The 17,447-nt window shown below is 45.0% G+C and overlaps 1 protein-coding gene across 3 annotated transcripts; it reads right to left on the reverse strand.

Moving 5' to 3' along the window:
• Positions 1 to 790: 790 nt before the first annotated feature.
• Positions 791 to 17,406, reverse strand: SLC67A2 (solute carrier family 67 member 2). 3 transcript variants are annotated; one of them, XM_060609782.3, is made up of 7 exons: positions 17,162 to 17,275; positions 14,630 to 14,760; positions 12,424 to 12,511; positions 11,192 to 11,235; positions 10,744 to 10,873; positions 8,012 to 8,221; positions 791 to 4,603 (listed from the first exon to the last, which is right to left on the reverse strand). In XM_060609782.3, exons 3-7 carry the CDS (start codon positions 12,491 to 12,493, stop codon positions 3,813 to 3,815), a joined length of 1,245 nt encoding a protein of 414 aa, XP_060465765.1. In that variant the 5' UTR covers positions 12,494 to 12,511; positions 14,630 to 14,760; positions 17,162 to 17,275; the 3' UTR covers positions 791 to 3,812. The 3 variants fall into 3 exon arrangements, with proteins under 3 accessions (XP_060465765.1, XP_060465745.1, XP_060465754.1); XM_060609762.3 differs by lacking the exon at positions 14,630 to 14,760 and having other exon boundaries at positions 17,162 to 17,406; XM_060609771.3 differs by lacking the exons at positions 10,744 to 10,873; positions 11,192 to 11,235; positions 14,630 to 14,760 and having other exon boundaries at positions 17,162 to 17,406.
• Between the last annotated feature and the right edge of the window lie 41 nt (positions 17,407 to 17,447).

The following is a 17,447-nucleotide window of genomic DNA, read 5'->3' on the forward strand; positions in this document are numbered from 1 at the left end:
CTTCCAGAATCTCCCTGGAGGTCACAAGCTGATACTCTCCAGGCCTTTCAGAAAATTTTGTGCCCTACCTGCCTCCCTCAGTGCGCATGACCACTTCTCCCTTATGTTCCTCTTGGATTCCCGCCCTAGAGGGACCTTTAACATAAAGCCTGGGAGCATTCTCCAACATGAATTCTTCAGTGGCTCCCCCCCCACCCCCCACCCCCATCTGTGAGAATGAAGCTCACTTCTGAGCATGGTACACAAGACCCTCCATGATCTAAGCCAGACACTCTCAACTCTGGGGCACTTTGGAGTCTGGTTCTCAAGGTCCAGGGCAAGCTCTGGGCATCAGGTGACTCTAATATGCAGCACTGATTCTAGCCCCTTCTGTGTGCTGGAGACATCACTCTTGACCCACACAGCCTGGGTTTCGGAGCCTTGCACGGGTCACTGCCCTGGTCAGGAATGCCCTGCTCCCTTTGTGAATTTTGCTCACCTCTTTGGACTGGAGGGTGAGGTATACCTTCCTTCTGTGGAGAAGGCCAAGTATTCAGAACCCAAAACCCTGAGGCTGAGTCACAGAACTTATAAGTTGTGGCTGGCATAATGGTGAAAGGGTGCCATTTCCTTTATAAACTTCTCAGGCAAGTTCAATGCCCCTAAAATAAGATTCCATATAATACTAAGTTGAATCATGTGAAACTGCGGTTATTTTTGACTTAGAAAAATGGCAATTTCATGTGGCTCAACCTACATACTTCGGAAATTTTACACAAGTTACTCAAGAGCTTAAAAACAAAACAACGCAAACTTTAACACAAACTTTAATTGAGCAGATTTAATTTCCCTGAGATCATATTCCATTAAGTCATACAAATACTGTCCATTAGACCAGTGGTTTTAAAAATTTACTGTACATACAAAGCAGCTGGGTATCTTGTGAGAGTGGTTCCCAGCAGCTCTGTGGTGGGGCACAAGTTTACACGTCTAACAAACTCCAGGGGATGTGGACGTTGCTGGTTCCTGGAACATACTTTTGAAGAGCAATACATTGGACCGTGTAAGAGGAACTCCAGGCATATATCAGTGGTACTGTGGGTTTGGTCCAGACCAACGCAATACAGTGGATATTGCAATAAAGCGAGTAAAATGCATTTTTTGGTTTCTTATGTATAAAACTTATGTTTATACTATAGTGTAGTCTATTAACTTTACAGTAGCATTATGTCTAAAAAAACAATGTCCATACCTTAGTGAAGAATACTTTATTGCTAAAAAATGCCAACCACCCTCTGAGCTTTCTGTGAGTGGTAATGTTTTTGCTGGTTGGAGGATCTTTTCTCAATGTTGATCAGGGTGGTGGTTGCTGAAGGCTGGGGTGGCTGTGGCAATTTCTTAACGTAAGACAGCAAGGAAGTTTGCCACATCGATTGATTCTTCCTTTGCCTTGAACACTTATAGGCCACGGTAGGGTTGTTAACTGGACCGATTTCAGTACTGTTGGGTCTCAAGAAATAGGGAGGCCCGAGGAGAGGGCGAGAGACAGGCGACCAGCCAATTGGTAAAGCAGTTGGAACACATAACAAGTATTGATTAAATTCACCATCTTATATGGGTGTGGTTCATGGCACCCCAAAACAGTTATGCGAGGAAAACCTAAGATCACTGATCACATATCACCAGACCAAATACAGTGAAAAAACTGGAAATACTGTGAGAATGACCAAAACGTGACACAGAGACACAAAGCGAGCAAATGCTATTGGAAAAAATGGCGCAAACAGACTTGCTTGATGCAGGGTTGCCACAAGCCTTCGGTTTGTAAAAAACACAGTATCTGTGATGCACAATAAAATGAGGTGCAATAAGACAAAGTATGCCTGTATAATATTTCTCTAAAAAAACATAAGTGTGGAGAATAACGAAAATGTTTCTCTACTCTTCTATACTAAGATCGACCCTGGTTTTCGGGATTTCCAGAGATCTGGTTAATTGTAAAGCCTTAATAAATTTGTAGGCTTTATTTAACTTCAAAATTAAAGTCCTATGATTTGAAACATTTAATAATGACTATATTAAAGAGTGCCAAAGAAACTTGTCTATTTCTGAGTGCACAGAAAGGATAATCTTCGGAGAAATTCTACTTCATTGCATAAACCCATGATTACTTCTTGTCTTTTGAGTCTAACCTCTATGATGATTTGGTGTGCTCCTTAAGGGCCAACACCATTGTATATCATATTTTGGTTTCACCAAAAGCACTTAGCGCTTGTATAAAAGTTCACAATTATAACACTTAATAAAAAGTTAATATTTTCTTTGCAGCCAGATAGGAGAAAGGACAACCTTCAAACATCCAATTAATTCTTTCTCATAAAGGTATGAGTTTACCCCACATACAACTTCTAAAAATAGAGAAACATTTTTTTTTCTGCTTTACATACTAGTATTAACGTTACAACTGATTAGTGTACTAAAGTATCATTTACAATTATACATGTGTTAGGCTGAGAACAGGAATAAGTTCCTAGTGGACCACTTAAAAAGAATGAAGGGAATATGAACTGTAGTAGGTTGGGTGAGGAAAATAGAAGGGGCTCCAAAGTAATTTTTATTAATGGCTGACATCATCCAAATAGCAAGAGCCTCGCAGATGCTCTTGGGAGTTTGTGCCAACCTTCACTCTGGGCCTCTTGGCTGGACCCTGGGGCCCTACTTTTGGAATGGCAGTTTGGGCCTAGGAAAAGGCACACCAAAACATTTCCCTGTAGATCAGCACAGCTCTTTCGTTCCCAGTCGTGATAGTAAAAAGAGATAAAGGAAATGACTTTTAACATAAGATGCTGTAGAACTAAGATCCCTCTGATGAGGCAGGACACCTGACTCTTACACTGCATGAGATGTCATCTTAAAGGCATTCCTGTGCTTTGGCTTCTCCACTGGGCTCTACCACCATCCAACTGATGCACCTGCTGGACCACTGGCTTCTGGGAGCAGTTCATGCCCGATAATCCAGGGAGAACTGGCCAGACGAACAACCACCAGCTCTCTGCAGAGCGTGGGGCTTCAGAGGCAGTGGACACAGGGGACGGGGCCCAGGAACCTGTTTCTCCTATTATGGAGTATTACTGCCAAGAGCTCGGGGAAATGTCACACACTGTGATCATTTAATTTTAATAGTTCGAACTGGGTTAGCTATTCATAAACACAACCAAGTTTCTGGCTTTTGACTTGACTCAAAACCAGTATGGTCTCTGAATGATCCTTTTTCTGCCTCCATGAGAAAGTGCAAGTGGTGCTGATAAAATACAGGTTTCTGGGCCTTCCTGAGGCCCCCCGAATCAGTCTCTGGGGCCAGCTATCTGATTTTCCCGGTTTCCCAGGGGGAACTAGAACTCATAACCTTGTTATGACTTAAGAGAGTGACAGGCGAGTTTCAGTAAAGCAGCTTCTTCCATCTCTAGGATTCTCATAGCAGAAAGGCCCCCTCTTAGTTTACGCATTTTGAGATGACACCTGTGTCCCAGTGGATCGCTTTATTAACGGGATACCCTAAGTTTTACTTAGCAGGGGAGCATATCACCTTCTGTTAACCTACCACCATCCCCCTCTCCCAAAGCTGGTAGTGCTTTCCCTGGAAAATTTTAACCCCACTGGTTGGGTGCGAAGAGGAGACTTTTACAGAACTTTTAATACCTTCCCCTTTGACAAAGATGACTTCTGATCATCCAGCAGGATGGACCTGGACGTCTACCGACGCGGCACACCCGCTGGGGAACCATCCCTCCTTCACAGCCTCGGAGTTGGTTTCTTGCCCGTCCACTTCCATCCTACTCGCTTTTTAATTTGTCTCTGCCCCCACGCCCATAGCGGGGTCTATTCACTGACATTATGAAAATCGCCACGAGGGCCAGGACAGCCCCCAGGCTGGGGGGCCCGCATGGGCTGACCTCCTGCGCGACCCCCGAAAGGAGGGGGGCGACGATCCGGCCCACGGCCGTGACCGACTGCCCCACACCGATGACGGTGCCGCTGGCCTGCGCCCCTCCCGCGGCCAGCTGCAGGTCGGTGATGCAGGTCCTGCCCACGGCGGTGGAGACGGCCAGCAGCGAGGCGCAGAGCACGGCCACGGCCACCGTGTGGGTGGCGGCATGCAGCAGCAGCAGCACGCAGGTGAGCGCGCTCGAGTGCAGCAGGACCGCGTGGCCGTCGTGCCGGTACAGCCGCAGGATGGGCCCCAGCGCCAGGCCGGCCAGGGCGCCCAGGGCGCTGCTGTAGCTGATGAGGTAGCCGGCCGCCCGCGGCCGCACCCCGAAGCGCTCCTGCAGGCCCACCATGAAGTTACTGTAGTAGAGCATGGCCGCCACGGCCATCAGCAAGCGCACCATAAAGATGTCCCACATTTCGGAAAATATCAGGCTCTTCATGTCCCGCAGGGTGGAAGTGACCTCCACCCAGGGCGGCCTGGCAGGCTTCCCACTGGCCCTGCTCTGGCAGGGGGCGGCCGCTTCCTGCACTTCGCAGTCTGTCTTCCCCCAAAGTGCGGGGTTCTTACCCACTGGCAGGCCTTTCTCTGTACTGGTGAGCTCGGCATCCCGCCATGGAAACAGCCAAACCAGCCCTGTTAAGACGGCATAGGATCGGTCACAGCAGGCTGCACGCCCTGAATCCCACAGCGCCCCCATGGGGGTGAGCAATTGTAAGGGATTGCTACTCTGTATTTCTGTATTAGTATGTTTACCCATCTGTATTTTTGAATCCAGTTTTTAACTATTCCCACAGCTCCTTCTACCCCATTTTGATCGCAGAATTCTGCGATTCACCTAAAAAAACCAAAACCTACACCTACAAAATGTTCACTTTTCTCCCATCTCAAGAGCTGGTTTCCTATATCATGCAATATCTAAGTTCTCATGCTGTATGTTTAAATTCTTCCCATCATTACCTTCTAATTCTCCACCTATCCACTATCTACCTACCCATCCATCCACCCATTCATTCACCACCCATATTTCATCCGTTCGAAAACTGAATATTTATGCTTCCTAAATGCTAAATTCTGTGCTGAATAGTAGGAATATATTAACCAACAAGACCAGGCCTATATAATCCCTGCCCTCAAGGAATTTAAGTCTAAAAGGGGGTTTGGACAAGCAAAGCAACTGGATTACAGGGTAAGTGCTAAGTTAGGGGAAGCACAGGATGCTGTGAACAGAGACAGCCGGGGAGGGACAGCTTGACACCCAGGACCCATCAGAAAGCACCTGCTTGGATCTGCCCCTAGTCAAGGCCATCATGTGCTTTCGTGAGTCACACCTCAAAATCTCTGGGGGTGCCATTCTCACAGACCGTGATGCATGACCTGACACAGCAGCTCCATTCCTATTCAGATAATCCCACCTCCACCCTTGTGACTGGCACATTCCTGCCATGATTGTTTTATTTATCCCATGCCATCCAAGTAGAATGACCTATTGGCATGGCCAATCCATGCCCCCAAATGTCTTAAAACTGAATCCCAGCTTGCCATTCTAGGATATCTTTTCCAAACTCATGCTGTTGGGTTCTCAGTCCTTCCACACTTAAATTCAACTTGGACCAGTGACCATTCAGGCCACTTCATGCTGTTTTCAGCAGCTACATCTGTGTGTGTGGTTTCTCCAAATATAGTACAGGTGGACTATTACCCAGGGACTAATTTATGACAGGAAACTAACCACACAAGAATGCAGGCCTGGACTTTCCACCTCTTCTGATCTTTAAAAGGGCCCTTAGACATTTCATAGAATCTTGATAAAAATGAGAAAGGCTTGTCCCTGGAAGACTGAGAGGAAGAGTATAATTAAAATAATAATAAGATGATAATCATGACAGCAACTAACATTTACTGAGGGCTTCCCATACTCGACTCAGAGGGGTGAGCTGCTTGTGTGCAAGGCCTATGGTGTTCGTCCTAACAAGCACAGGAGTGTTGTCACCCTGTTTTACGGATGAGGAACTGAGGCAACCCACCCAAGGCCCACGCTAAAAAGTGGCAAAGCAGGAATCTGAATCTAAGTCTGTTAGACTTCTGTCTGAAAACAGAAATCATGGAAAAAAGACATAAAAGGCCTTTCTCAGGCAACGGGGCAGATCAGACAGAGGATACGAGAAACTGAAGGGGTAAAGAGGGTTGAGGAAAACAGTTGAAGTTGTTGAGGGGAAGAAAAACAAAAACAAAAACAAACACCGTGCACTGAGTTCAATGCACTGTTAGGCCAAAGCCCCGTGTGAGACACTGTCTGCTCTCCAGCCCCTCACCCCCCCTTGCTCTCCTCTGCTATTTCCTGCATCAGCTTGGTCCAGCAACCTCCACATTTCTTAAGAGTGTAAGATAAACCCCTATTACTTTTTTTAGCCATTGTGGTTGAGAACGCTTGCAGGTGAATGTATCCCTGACTGACTCAGACCCATTCACAGGCTTAGGTGAGGGCAAAATATTAAACAGCAGCACCGCTGGAGAATCCAAAACAGAACTCCATAATCATGTTCTTCGTTTACACACTGACTTCTGACTTCGAGTGCTATCGCATTCATCACATTCCTTCGTGTGGGAAGGTACCTGGCCACACCAACTGGTCAGGTGCTTAAAGTATTATCTAGATTTACACTAATCCATCAGACCTCGCCTCCTGGTTGAGGTTGCAGGTTAAACTTCTGGCAGGAAATCATAAAGTATTCGTGTGAGGACTGACACTGAACCCACGAACTCTGCTTCCTGAGTGTGAAATCCTAGCTCAACATGGAATTCATCACTCAATGTGGAGCCTTGAATACAAAGACTGAAAATGGTGCAGTAGGTTATCGTTACACTTAAGAAAAACTGAATAACGTGAATCACTCTTCTTGCTTATAAAGTTGTTCATCTGGGGCGCCTGGGTGGCTCAGTCAGGTAAGCGTCCGACTTCGGCTCAGGTCATGATCTCACGGTCCGTGAGTTCAAGCCCCGCGTCGGGCTCTGTGCTGACAGCCCAGAGCCTGGAGCCTGTTTCAGATTCTGTGTCTCCCTCTCTCTGACCCTCCCCCATTCATGCTCTGTTTCTCTCTGTCTCAAAAATAAAATAAATGTTTAAAAAAAAAAAAAATTTAAAGTTGTTCATCTAAGGCTCATCCACGTTCCAGTCTCTGGGCAAAGAGGTTCATCTTCTTTGCTTTAGGTAACTGACCCTGTATTCAGGGGCTCACAGTCCAGTCAGTATTCTTTGATTCATCAAATATTATTGAATTCAGTTTTATGCCTGGCATGTTCTGGGCAGGAGTGACAACAATGAGCAAACCCCTATGCCTGCGGTGTTTACTTTCTAATGGTATGTGTGGGGAGGTGGGGAGGAGAGGCACAGAAAGAATAGATGCAAGAAAACAAATTTCTAATATAATTTCAGAAGTGCTGTCAAGAAAATGGGAGTTATTTTAAACAGGATCATCAGGGGAGGCCTTTCCAAGGAAGAAAATATTTGACACCTGAATGATAAGAAGAAAGACCCAGTAAAGATATTTGGGAAGAATGCTGTAGGCGGAGGAAAGAGCAAATTGCAGTGCCCTCCTGTGGGAATGAGCCTGGTGTGTGTGAGGTCGACCAGGAAGCCAGTGTGGCTGATGCATATGGAGGGAGGCGGAGTGAGGGGCAGGGCCAGCTCACCACTACGCTGGCTGTATGAGACACATATGTGCTTTTAGCATGATGGAAAGACATGGGGGGGGGGTCTGTAGCAGGGGCTGAAGTGGTCCAACTTCAAATTATAAGTCTACTTATTCTAAGGTGAGGGGTGAAGGGGGTTAAGAATATGCTTAACAGGATGAACACGGAGTCATGTACAGAATGGCTGAATCACTGTATTGTACGCCTGACACTAATAGAACACTGTATGTTAACTAGAGTGGAACAACAAAAATCCGCCTATTTTAAGAACAACAAATTGTACGGAGATAAAAGTAAATCAGTGTGAATGCATAAACTAAACAGTCTTCTTATGATGAAATGTCAACTTACCAGCATTGAGAATGAAGACAGAAAAACAGATGAAGGCTGTTAGATAAAATCCACCATCTAACTCAGTAAGATATCCACCAACCATGGGGCCCAAGATGAAGCCCACACCAGAGGCTGCATTGAACTGTCCAATTACTAGGGGTCGTTCCTTCTCTGCAACCAGATCAGAGAGCAGAGCTCTTGAAATGGAGAGTGTGTGTTTAAAAATACCTGTAAGGGGACAAGAAACATGCTCTGTGACATTTTTCAGACCAAAAGTATCTTGCGTTTCATCTCTATCACTGACAAGAGTTCTAGTCTCCACTCTCTTCGAATGTCTAAGCTCTGCAGTTTGATGCCTCCGTGACTGGACTCCCGGTCGAGCCCCACAGTCCTAGTTGGTCAACTTATCCCTGGTGGTGAAGCCCTGGATCCTCAGCTTCCCCACCTCCCACCCTGACATCCCAGTATCTCCAGTCCTCTCTGTTAGCCAAGTGCAATTCATGGTGGCTTCTCTACAGAGATGTATCATTCTTTATTCATTCATTCTGTGAATAAACATTCACTGCATACCTACTATACGTCCAGCATTAACTTTGACCCTTGACACAAATGTATCTATCTTCACAGAGCCTGTGTGTGTGTGTGTGTGTGTGTGTGTGTGTGTATGTGTATGTGTATAAAGGTGATAATTGCTACAGAGAGAAACAGAACAGGCAAGAAGGATAGGGAGCAAAAATATAAAAATATGATGACACGGTCATCTAAACAATACCAACTGATTTTCTATTAGCGAGAGGGTTATGAATTGGTTGACTAAACAAACTGAAAGCTGTGACATGGCTTAATAAGAGATTCAATTATATGTTACAACTTCATATTCCTCCTACTTCTGCTGATGTATTTGACTTGTCTGCGTCCATACTTCCATATGCTGAACAGACTGTGCATTCTGGTAACACAGCTTGCCCACAATGTCGATTGATGCATAGCAGGCACTCGATCAATGCTCCTGCAGGGTCTGCCTGAATTTTCTCCCAACTGTGACGTAACACAACAGTTTCCAACGATCTTCTTGAAAGAAGTTTAACTCCGCACATCACTCTGCCAGCACACTGATGGTGAGTTCTATACCCAGCTGTGTCTAAACATCAGAGAGGGTGTTTGCCTGATAACCAGCCTCTCTGGGAAGCAAACTTATAAATCCCTTTGGTAATTAGGTAGAGACTCTCTCTAGACCTATTTCCTTGAATGTGAGAAAGGACAGGGCCGGAAGATGATTCCTAAGAGGCTTGATAGATTATGTTCCTGTGATTATAGTACTGTGTTTATTTTGAAATGATACCGATGTCGGGTTCACCTCACACACCTAAGGAAGGAGGAATGTGGTGAGAGTATGCGGTGAGCAACCCAGACTAGCTTTCTGGTACATTTCAGAGGCTGGGCTAGGGGACAGACGGAGGAGGGGAAAACCAAAGGTCTGCTTCTGGTACTTCAACCTCCCTCAGGTTCACCTTCAGGATACAAGGACCTGAATCTACACAGGACATTGCGTGGCACAACCCCGGCAAGGCTTCCCAGGGCTCCCTCACATCCCCGGGCCACCAAGCACTGTAGAGGTTCCCATAGCAAGAAAGAACTTTTATGTATAGCTCTCCTGTTGGCAAAGAGTATGACGTTCACCTAACAGAACTATCATTACTCAAACCAGGCTCACGTCATATTAAATAAAAACATTTTAATGACTGTTCACATCCAAAGCAAAGACCTTCATAAACATTTTTTTTTTTTTTGGGTCAATAGAAAGGTGCAGCATGAATCCTGGAGGGTAAACTCAAAAGACTTGAAGAGTAAGAATGTATGTGATGGAAATGGGGTGAAAATCCCAAATAAGGTGATCATTAACTGCATGTCAAAAGGACTTATTTTATGCTCTGTTCCTTTGGGGTGTTAGTTAAAAACAAGCAGCTTCACTGAATACGGGCAGAGGTCCAGTGCTGCAAACTCGTCCACAGGGCAGCAGTGTGTCAGTGCTCTATTGAGTAAGGGGAGAAAGAAACACTGAAACTCCAGGGCTCTCACAACTGAGAAAGGCAAAGAGAGAATAAAAAGCTTCCACAGGAACTGCCTACGCACCACACTATGACGGCATTCACAAGTGGTGTCTCAAAGAAAGGACAAAATGTTTCAATGAATGGACAAAATAAAAGCTATTTCGAAAATGCCAGAAACATTCAACGTCAGTTTGGAAACAGAAACCAACCCATGAGCCACTACATTGTCATCCTAGTCTCTCCCTCAAGCAGCAGCCAGATTCACAGAAGGCTGTGGGAAAGCCATAGCCATAAATCTCCACTTGAAGTCAGGAAGCCCAATTTTAAAACCATCAGCTCGCCAAGAGAAAGAACAGTAACCACAGTGCTGGCCAAAGACGTTGAACAAATTCTTACTGATTGAACACACAGAGATCAGATCGATGGGAAGGAGACAGGTCTGTGCAGCCGCGTGATGATTCACACCGACAGACGGCAAGGGCTTCAGACGGTCATGTGCAAGCTTTGGAGCTCGGCACGAGTTAGCAGAGCCTGGCTGATACGAAGTGCTCCGCCACCAGCAGCGGCTGGTGTTGCACTCATGCTGTTGTCATTATTCCCTTTTTTACATAAGCTCTAATCAAGAAGGGAAGTCTCTTTCTACAGATACATGTAACTGACTTATTTTGAGTGCACACACACACAAAGGCAAGGACTCACCCACAGGGACTCTAGCAAGGACAAACAGGAACACATTGGTGGATGCTCCAAGAATCAGATAACCCAGGGCACTGAACAGAATGCACACCAGCAAGGAAGACCGTCTTCCAACCACATCACTCCAGCAGCCCTGAGGAAAGCAAGGAACACAGCAGGTCCACCACGACTATGGAAATGCCCCCAAAATGTTTTTAATTATTTTTAAAAGTTTATTTATTTTTGAGAGAGAAAGAGAGAGATCATGAGTGGGGAGGGGCAGAGAGCGAGGAGACACAGAATCCGAAGCAGGCTCCAGGCTCCAAGCGTCAGCACAGAGCCCGAACTCACGAATGGTGAGATCATGACCTGAGTTGAAGTCAGACGCTTACCGACTGAGCCACCCAGGTAGGTGCCCTGAAATACCCCCAAAATGTGACCCAGATATGTTGCCAGATAGGAGATAACTTACCACCAATGTGCTAGAAAAGAGCTGCAAAATGCCATAGGAGGAGCCTACAAAAGACATCCGTAAATCAATAAAATCAGATGGACCCATCACAAAAAATGGATTAATATGGTAACAATTACAAAGAAATTAACAGAGAAACACTGGGGGTGGGGGGAGGACCATTTTTAAAAGGAAATTACCCTTTTTTTTTCAGTTGGAAGAGTAAAGCAATACAATTTTTAATAAAAGACCTTCAAAATAAAACTGAAGGAAGCAAAAGAGAGACTAAAGGTAAGGGCCACCCGCAGGGACTCTGACAGAGCGGCCTTCTCCCACTTTGTGAGGATGTGCACCCCCAGCTGAGAAGACTGAACAGAGAGTACTTGGGGGGAGTAGAAATCTGAAATCAGCAAGAATTCTACTGAGTCTTAATCTGCTGTATTATCTCATATGCCTCCAACATTCCAGTTTTATAAAGAACTGACAATGTTTTACAGAGCGCTTTTACCCCCATTATGTCAAATAACACGTCCCTTCTGCTCTGCATAAATACCTTCGTGCTGCTGTGTGGTCCAGTATGATTCCACCTTCCAAGGAAGTACAAATCAGGGCATGGAGGACTTACCAAACATTTTGTACACAGCTGTCCCCAAACATTTGCTTATCTAGCCTGTGAATTACCAAGGGCTCTCAGTCTTAACAGTTTCTTGTACATTAGCACAATCCCAAGCCCTATTTCCTGTCTCTTGGGTGAGTCAGTAACTTGCAGATGTGCAGTTTTTATGCTGCACAGGTAGAGGGACCCTAACAACCCCCTAAGATATGCCGGTGGTGGTGCAGGAAGCTTACAACCAATCTGTCAGGGCTCACCCCAAATCCCTTTGCCACATGGCTTGATTTCTGTAGGTTGTGTTTCCCTGGTTTCTCGCATTAGGTTACAGGTTCCTGCAGGCAGGAGTCTATACCTACCCTTTAACATACACAGCCAGCTCCTTGGAGAGGCTCAGGAAGTACCTGTAATGTCACTCGTGGTAAGGGGAAGGGGATAATGCTAAACCTCAAAACCTTTCTGAACACAGGTAATCTAGGAAAAGACGAACTGCATTTGCTCCAGGGCAACATTTTTCAGTATTCTGAAAATCCCTTTTATCCCCTTTTCAATTTACCTTTGGGTAACTGATTTATTTTTTAGGGTCTTAGTCTAGAGGATTGAAAATTCAGCACTCTGAAAATGTGCAATATTAACTACTCACCTACTATTCCAGCAACTGTTGGACTTGCTCCAAGAGACTTGACATGAAGGCTCAATAAAGGCACGACCATGCTTACACCAAACAAATCCTAAACAATAAAACACTAATTACCTCCGATTGAAGCTGCAGCTTAGGTGTTCTCGAAGTGGTAATCCTAATAACAAACTGATTAAAAAAAATAAAAACAGGGGTGTCTGGGTGGCACAGTCGGTTGAGTGTCCGACTTTGGCTCAGGTCATGATCTCACGGTTCACGGGTTCGAGCCCCGCGTCAGGCTCTGTGCTGACGGCTCAGAGCCTGGAGCCTGCTTTGGATTCTGTGTCTCCCTCTCTCTCTGCCCCTCTGTTGCTCATGCTCTGTCTCTCAAAAATGAATAAATGTTAAAAAAATTAAAAAAGAAATAAAAACAATACCTAAAATTTTCAGCAAACAAGAAATCATAATTGTATCTGTAGCATGCTACACTCATCAGGTTAAAGTTATCAAAGAATCAAAATACAATGATAATGTTATAAGAATTGCTACGTGTAAATGCCTGATCCCCATAACCTAGAATCATTCAACCTCAGCTTCTCTGTAATTGATCCTTAATACTCAAGGAGGCTATGAGACAGAAGTTAAATAAAAAAAATGTTTGTGTGTAATGAAGTGGGAAAGGAAGTAGGGATAATGCATATTCCTTGGCAAAGCATCCCTTGCTTAATAATATGAATTTCCTCCCAGAATTAGGGAAGGCAACTAATCATGGTTTACAGCCTCACAAGGTAGTATCTGAAAAGAAAGTCTCAGCAAAGCAGGAAGGAGAAAGACAGCTGGAGTAGCGGGGAAAGCCAATGTTTCGCAGCTGGGTCAATGAAAGTGCATGGGATTTGGGGTCAGACAGTTTTCAGTTCCAGCTCCAACACTTCCTAAGCATGTGTGCTTGGAAAGTTATTGAATGTCACCAAGCATCAGTGCTGTCATCTGTAAAAAATGGGGATAATTTAATACCTGTCTGGTAGAAATATGATGTACATTATAAGACATAATGGATGAGAAAGGTCTAACATGCAATAGAAGTTCACACATTTTTTCTCTTCTCTGGGACTGGGGATAAGTACTGATCCTTCCTGCTAGGTATTCTGAGTGAACAGATAGATTGTTAATTTTTCCTTTAAGTTTTGTTCTCATTCCTACTTTACTTGGTTACTTTCTACAACTGGCTTAGAAGGAGGAAAGTACATTGGGCATACACACAGTTTTCTTTATATGCAACCCGAATTCCTTTTGTTATAATCCTGGTTAAATACAAAGAAAGAAATGCATGAAAAATATTTTTTTCTTTGAGCCACAATGAATCTTTTGCCTGCCTCTTCTCCTGGTGGCTATACCTTCACCTAATTTTAGAAACATGAATCTCTAAATGCACTTTTCAGTGGCCCTTTTTCATGGTGACATCTTTAGGTGGCCATATAGTTACTATCCAGTGTTCTTAAATAGCCCATAAATTTATACAAGAACTATGGTTTATTATTTTGATATTAAGATTACTTAAAATTTCTTTTGGGCCTGAGTCAATGCCTTGTGGGGTTTTCTGTCAGCTTTGTGTCATCAGCCTACTGATGTATCGTATCATTTAAAAGACACAAAATACATCAGTTACCTACTGAATTTTCTGATCTGTCAGAAAAGGAAACTCAATTGTCCAACAAGATTTTATTTTCCAAAAACTTCCCAGTGCCCCTTGTCATTTAACTTTCAAAACGTTATTCTAAATAAAGGATGGAAGAGAAATAACTAAGTAGGTTGAGATTTATGGAAGGTAATAAGAAAACATAGGCTCATGTGAGTCTGAAAAATATTATGTTTCCAAGGAGGCTGGTGTTAGCTCTTTTGGGAAGTTGTGCTGTAAAACTGTCTTCCCTTGTACTATAAAAGGCAACCTCTCTCTTCCCGTGAATCCACACGCTCTTCAAAACCACCCACATTGCATGCGCTTTGAATGTTGCAACTGGTCACGTGCCTGTAACCATTTATAAGGAAATCAGGTGAGTGGGGATCGCTTACACCTTTCATGGGAACAGCTACATCTCTGTCAAAACGGGTGAATACACTGTCCAGGATCTTTTTCAGGGTAGGAACCCTGAAAGTATTTTGTGATGAGTAAATTGCTAATAAGAGAATAAGAGACCTGACTACAGCTGATTAAATAAAATATGAACCTCACCGTGTATCTGGAGGAGAGGGACTGAAATCACAGATCTTAGCACCATCTTAGAATGGTAACCGAAAAGGGTCCAGAGGGCCTTCTTGGTCTTCCTTCTTAAACAAGTTGAAACCCGGAAGCCCAGATGAGAACTAAAAACAGAACACTTTGGCAAATGACTTCTTTAATCTTGTTCCCTTCCTCTCTTATTAATCCAAAACCATTTTCTCGAAAGTCTTAGGGCTCTTTACATCTCTAAATATATTAAAAGTAATAACTAAGTTATGTATAATATTCCTTAGATGTTACGTAACAAAGAACCATTAGATCCTTCACGGATACCCAAAGCTGCACATATTTTAATCGCTTACATTTTCCATTAAAAAAAAAATCCCTATTCTCTTTTAACTTTTGGGAAATCTTACATTCTCCCCTGAACATATTAGAGACCTGATGATTCTCTTGAACAAATTATTAAAATTTTACATCAGTCTTGCTAAATGAGACTCACTGTGTGCACAGGGCATACACAACATATGAGAAGCTCTGAATATTCAAATCTGTGTTGGGACGCTGACTGTGATGAATGATCTGTGAATTTATTTAAAAAACTCAAACAATTTTGAATTTTAGTTCATGCTGGTTTCTCTGAACTCCAATCCGGACTTTCCAGGGGAGGGCCCAAATCATCTTCCTCTGGCAGAACCAGACGGTAGTACCATATGAGAGAGGGAAGCAGTAGCTTACAGTACCCAGCTCCTACCAGAGGGTGGATGGCAGCCAACTCCCTTTCGAAATCTCCAGAACCACTCACACTCAATAGTTTTGAATTCTGGGTGACTAGAATGGAAAGTGGAAGAGGTATTTACACCCTGAAACTGAACTAAGATTAAGGAATGCCAAGCTGAGGCATTCTGGAACTGGAGGCACTAAGCCTGGGGCGGGGTAGGGTGGGCAAGGTTAACTGTAGGCAGAGTTTCTGTGTGAAGTGCTGCCCTCCTGAGTGCTTCATGGCTCTGTGTTTACAGTGACTTGGTGAAAATGCTTTCATCATTGTCTTAACTATTAATTCAACATTAAAACTTTACAGGCTGATGAACACCTTGCAGTGAGGAGGGGGCAGGGAAACTGCCTTCCTGCTCCTCTCCTAGCTGAGCATGGCTCAGCATCCAGACTCTATCATACTGGGGAGCAGTGGTCTTAACCTGCATCTGGGCAGAAAATGATAATTCCTCTTTGCCAAGACCTAGTGACACTGGGGACTATTCACGGCCGAGGCAGTCTTCTCCCAGGGACATTTAACCTGACTAGTTCCTTTTGTCATCAAGATACAGACTCAGCAAAGAGGAAATCCTACCGGACCTTTGTCCCAATTCTCCCCTAACATGGATTGGCTCACAACCAGATCAAATGCACCAGGTCTAGACTTGGAAAGAGAGGAGTAAAGAGTTGGATCTCGGGTTCCTGGAGATAATGACCCATGAACTACCAACACAAGCTTACTAGTAAGACAGTTAAATTCTTCCCAGCAGGGACTATGTATTACAATGATTGGAGCTTTAAAGCATCTACCACATAGCAGCTTTTCTGAAATTCTATCAATAATACATGGATGGATGTATGGATGACTTCCTCCATCGATGCTACACTCATCTTTCTAAGCTTTCCATTCTACATTGGAAATCATAACAACCGCCGTTTATTTAACCAGGACACACGCACAAATCATGAAAAAACCAAATCTGTGTTGTCCAATCTTTATTGAAGGGCAGATGTGTATAATTCACTGTGGTTTGCATTTTTTTTGGTTGGTAATACAGGTGTGCTGTTTCGAAGGGACACATGCACCCCTATGCTTATAGCAGCCCTATCGACAATAGCCAAATATGGAAAGAGCCCAAATGTCCATCAAAGGATGAATGGATAAAGAAGGTGTGTGTGTGTGTGTGTGTGTGTGTGTGTGTACACACACAATGGAGTATTACTCGGCAATCAAAAAGACTGTGGTTTGCATTTTTAAACACTCAAGTCTACCAGGAATCCTAGTGTAAATGTGCCTAATTTTCTCCAAGTGGGGTCATCAACAGAGACTTCCCCGACCTGGACTGACATAAAGGCCTGTGTATTCCTAGCACATTTACAGACACCAGATCAGCTGGACTTCCTCAAGCTTGCCCACCAGCCCTTACTGTCCACCCTGCATGCGCAGTACCTACCACAGCATCTAACACCTGGGGTCACCTTTGAGCCCGGCTGGATCACGGATCACACTTGAGGCTGGTGCTGGGGGCCTTTCAGAGGGCAAGAGGGGCACAGGAGCTGCGAACTGGGCCCTCCAGAAAGCGCTTAGGGGCAATAAAGCAATATGGCCTGGCAGAGCGAAGGGGTTTAGGAGCAAGAGGAGGCTTGAAAAGTAAGGAAGCACCACCAGGCGGATCGCAGGTTCCCAGCCCTGGCTGAACCTTACCACCGCTCGAGCTTCAAGAAAAAAACCACCCCTAATTGGGTTCCAGGTCCAGGACGCAGCCCTTCGACCTCAGCCCCGGAACTCACCAAGAAGCCCACCAGGTAAAGGCAGAGCAGGAAGCGGCGGGCTCTGACGGCACTGGCGCCAGGAGCCCGCGCCTCAGCCCCGGCACCCGGCTCCTGCCTTGGCTTCCGGGTAGCCGAGGCCGGCCCCCGGGCGGAGGCCAGGCCGCGGCGACCCCCAGGCTCCATACGAACACTGGCTGGGGGGCGCGGCCACCGCAGCCGCTGCCGGGAACCGCCCCCGCACGCCAGCCCCGCCCCGAGCGGAAGCGAACGACGTGCGCCTGCGCAGAGGGTAGCTCCACGAGGC

This window comes from Panthera onca, chromosome A3, assembly GCF_046562875.1.
Source record: "Panthera onca isolate mPanOnc1 chromosome A3, mPanOnc1 haplotype 2, whole genome shotgun sequence".
In the NCBI taxonomy this organism is placed as follows: domain Eukaryota; kingdom Metazoa; phylum Chordata; class Mammalia; order Carnivora; family Felidae; genus Panthera; species Panthera onca.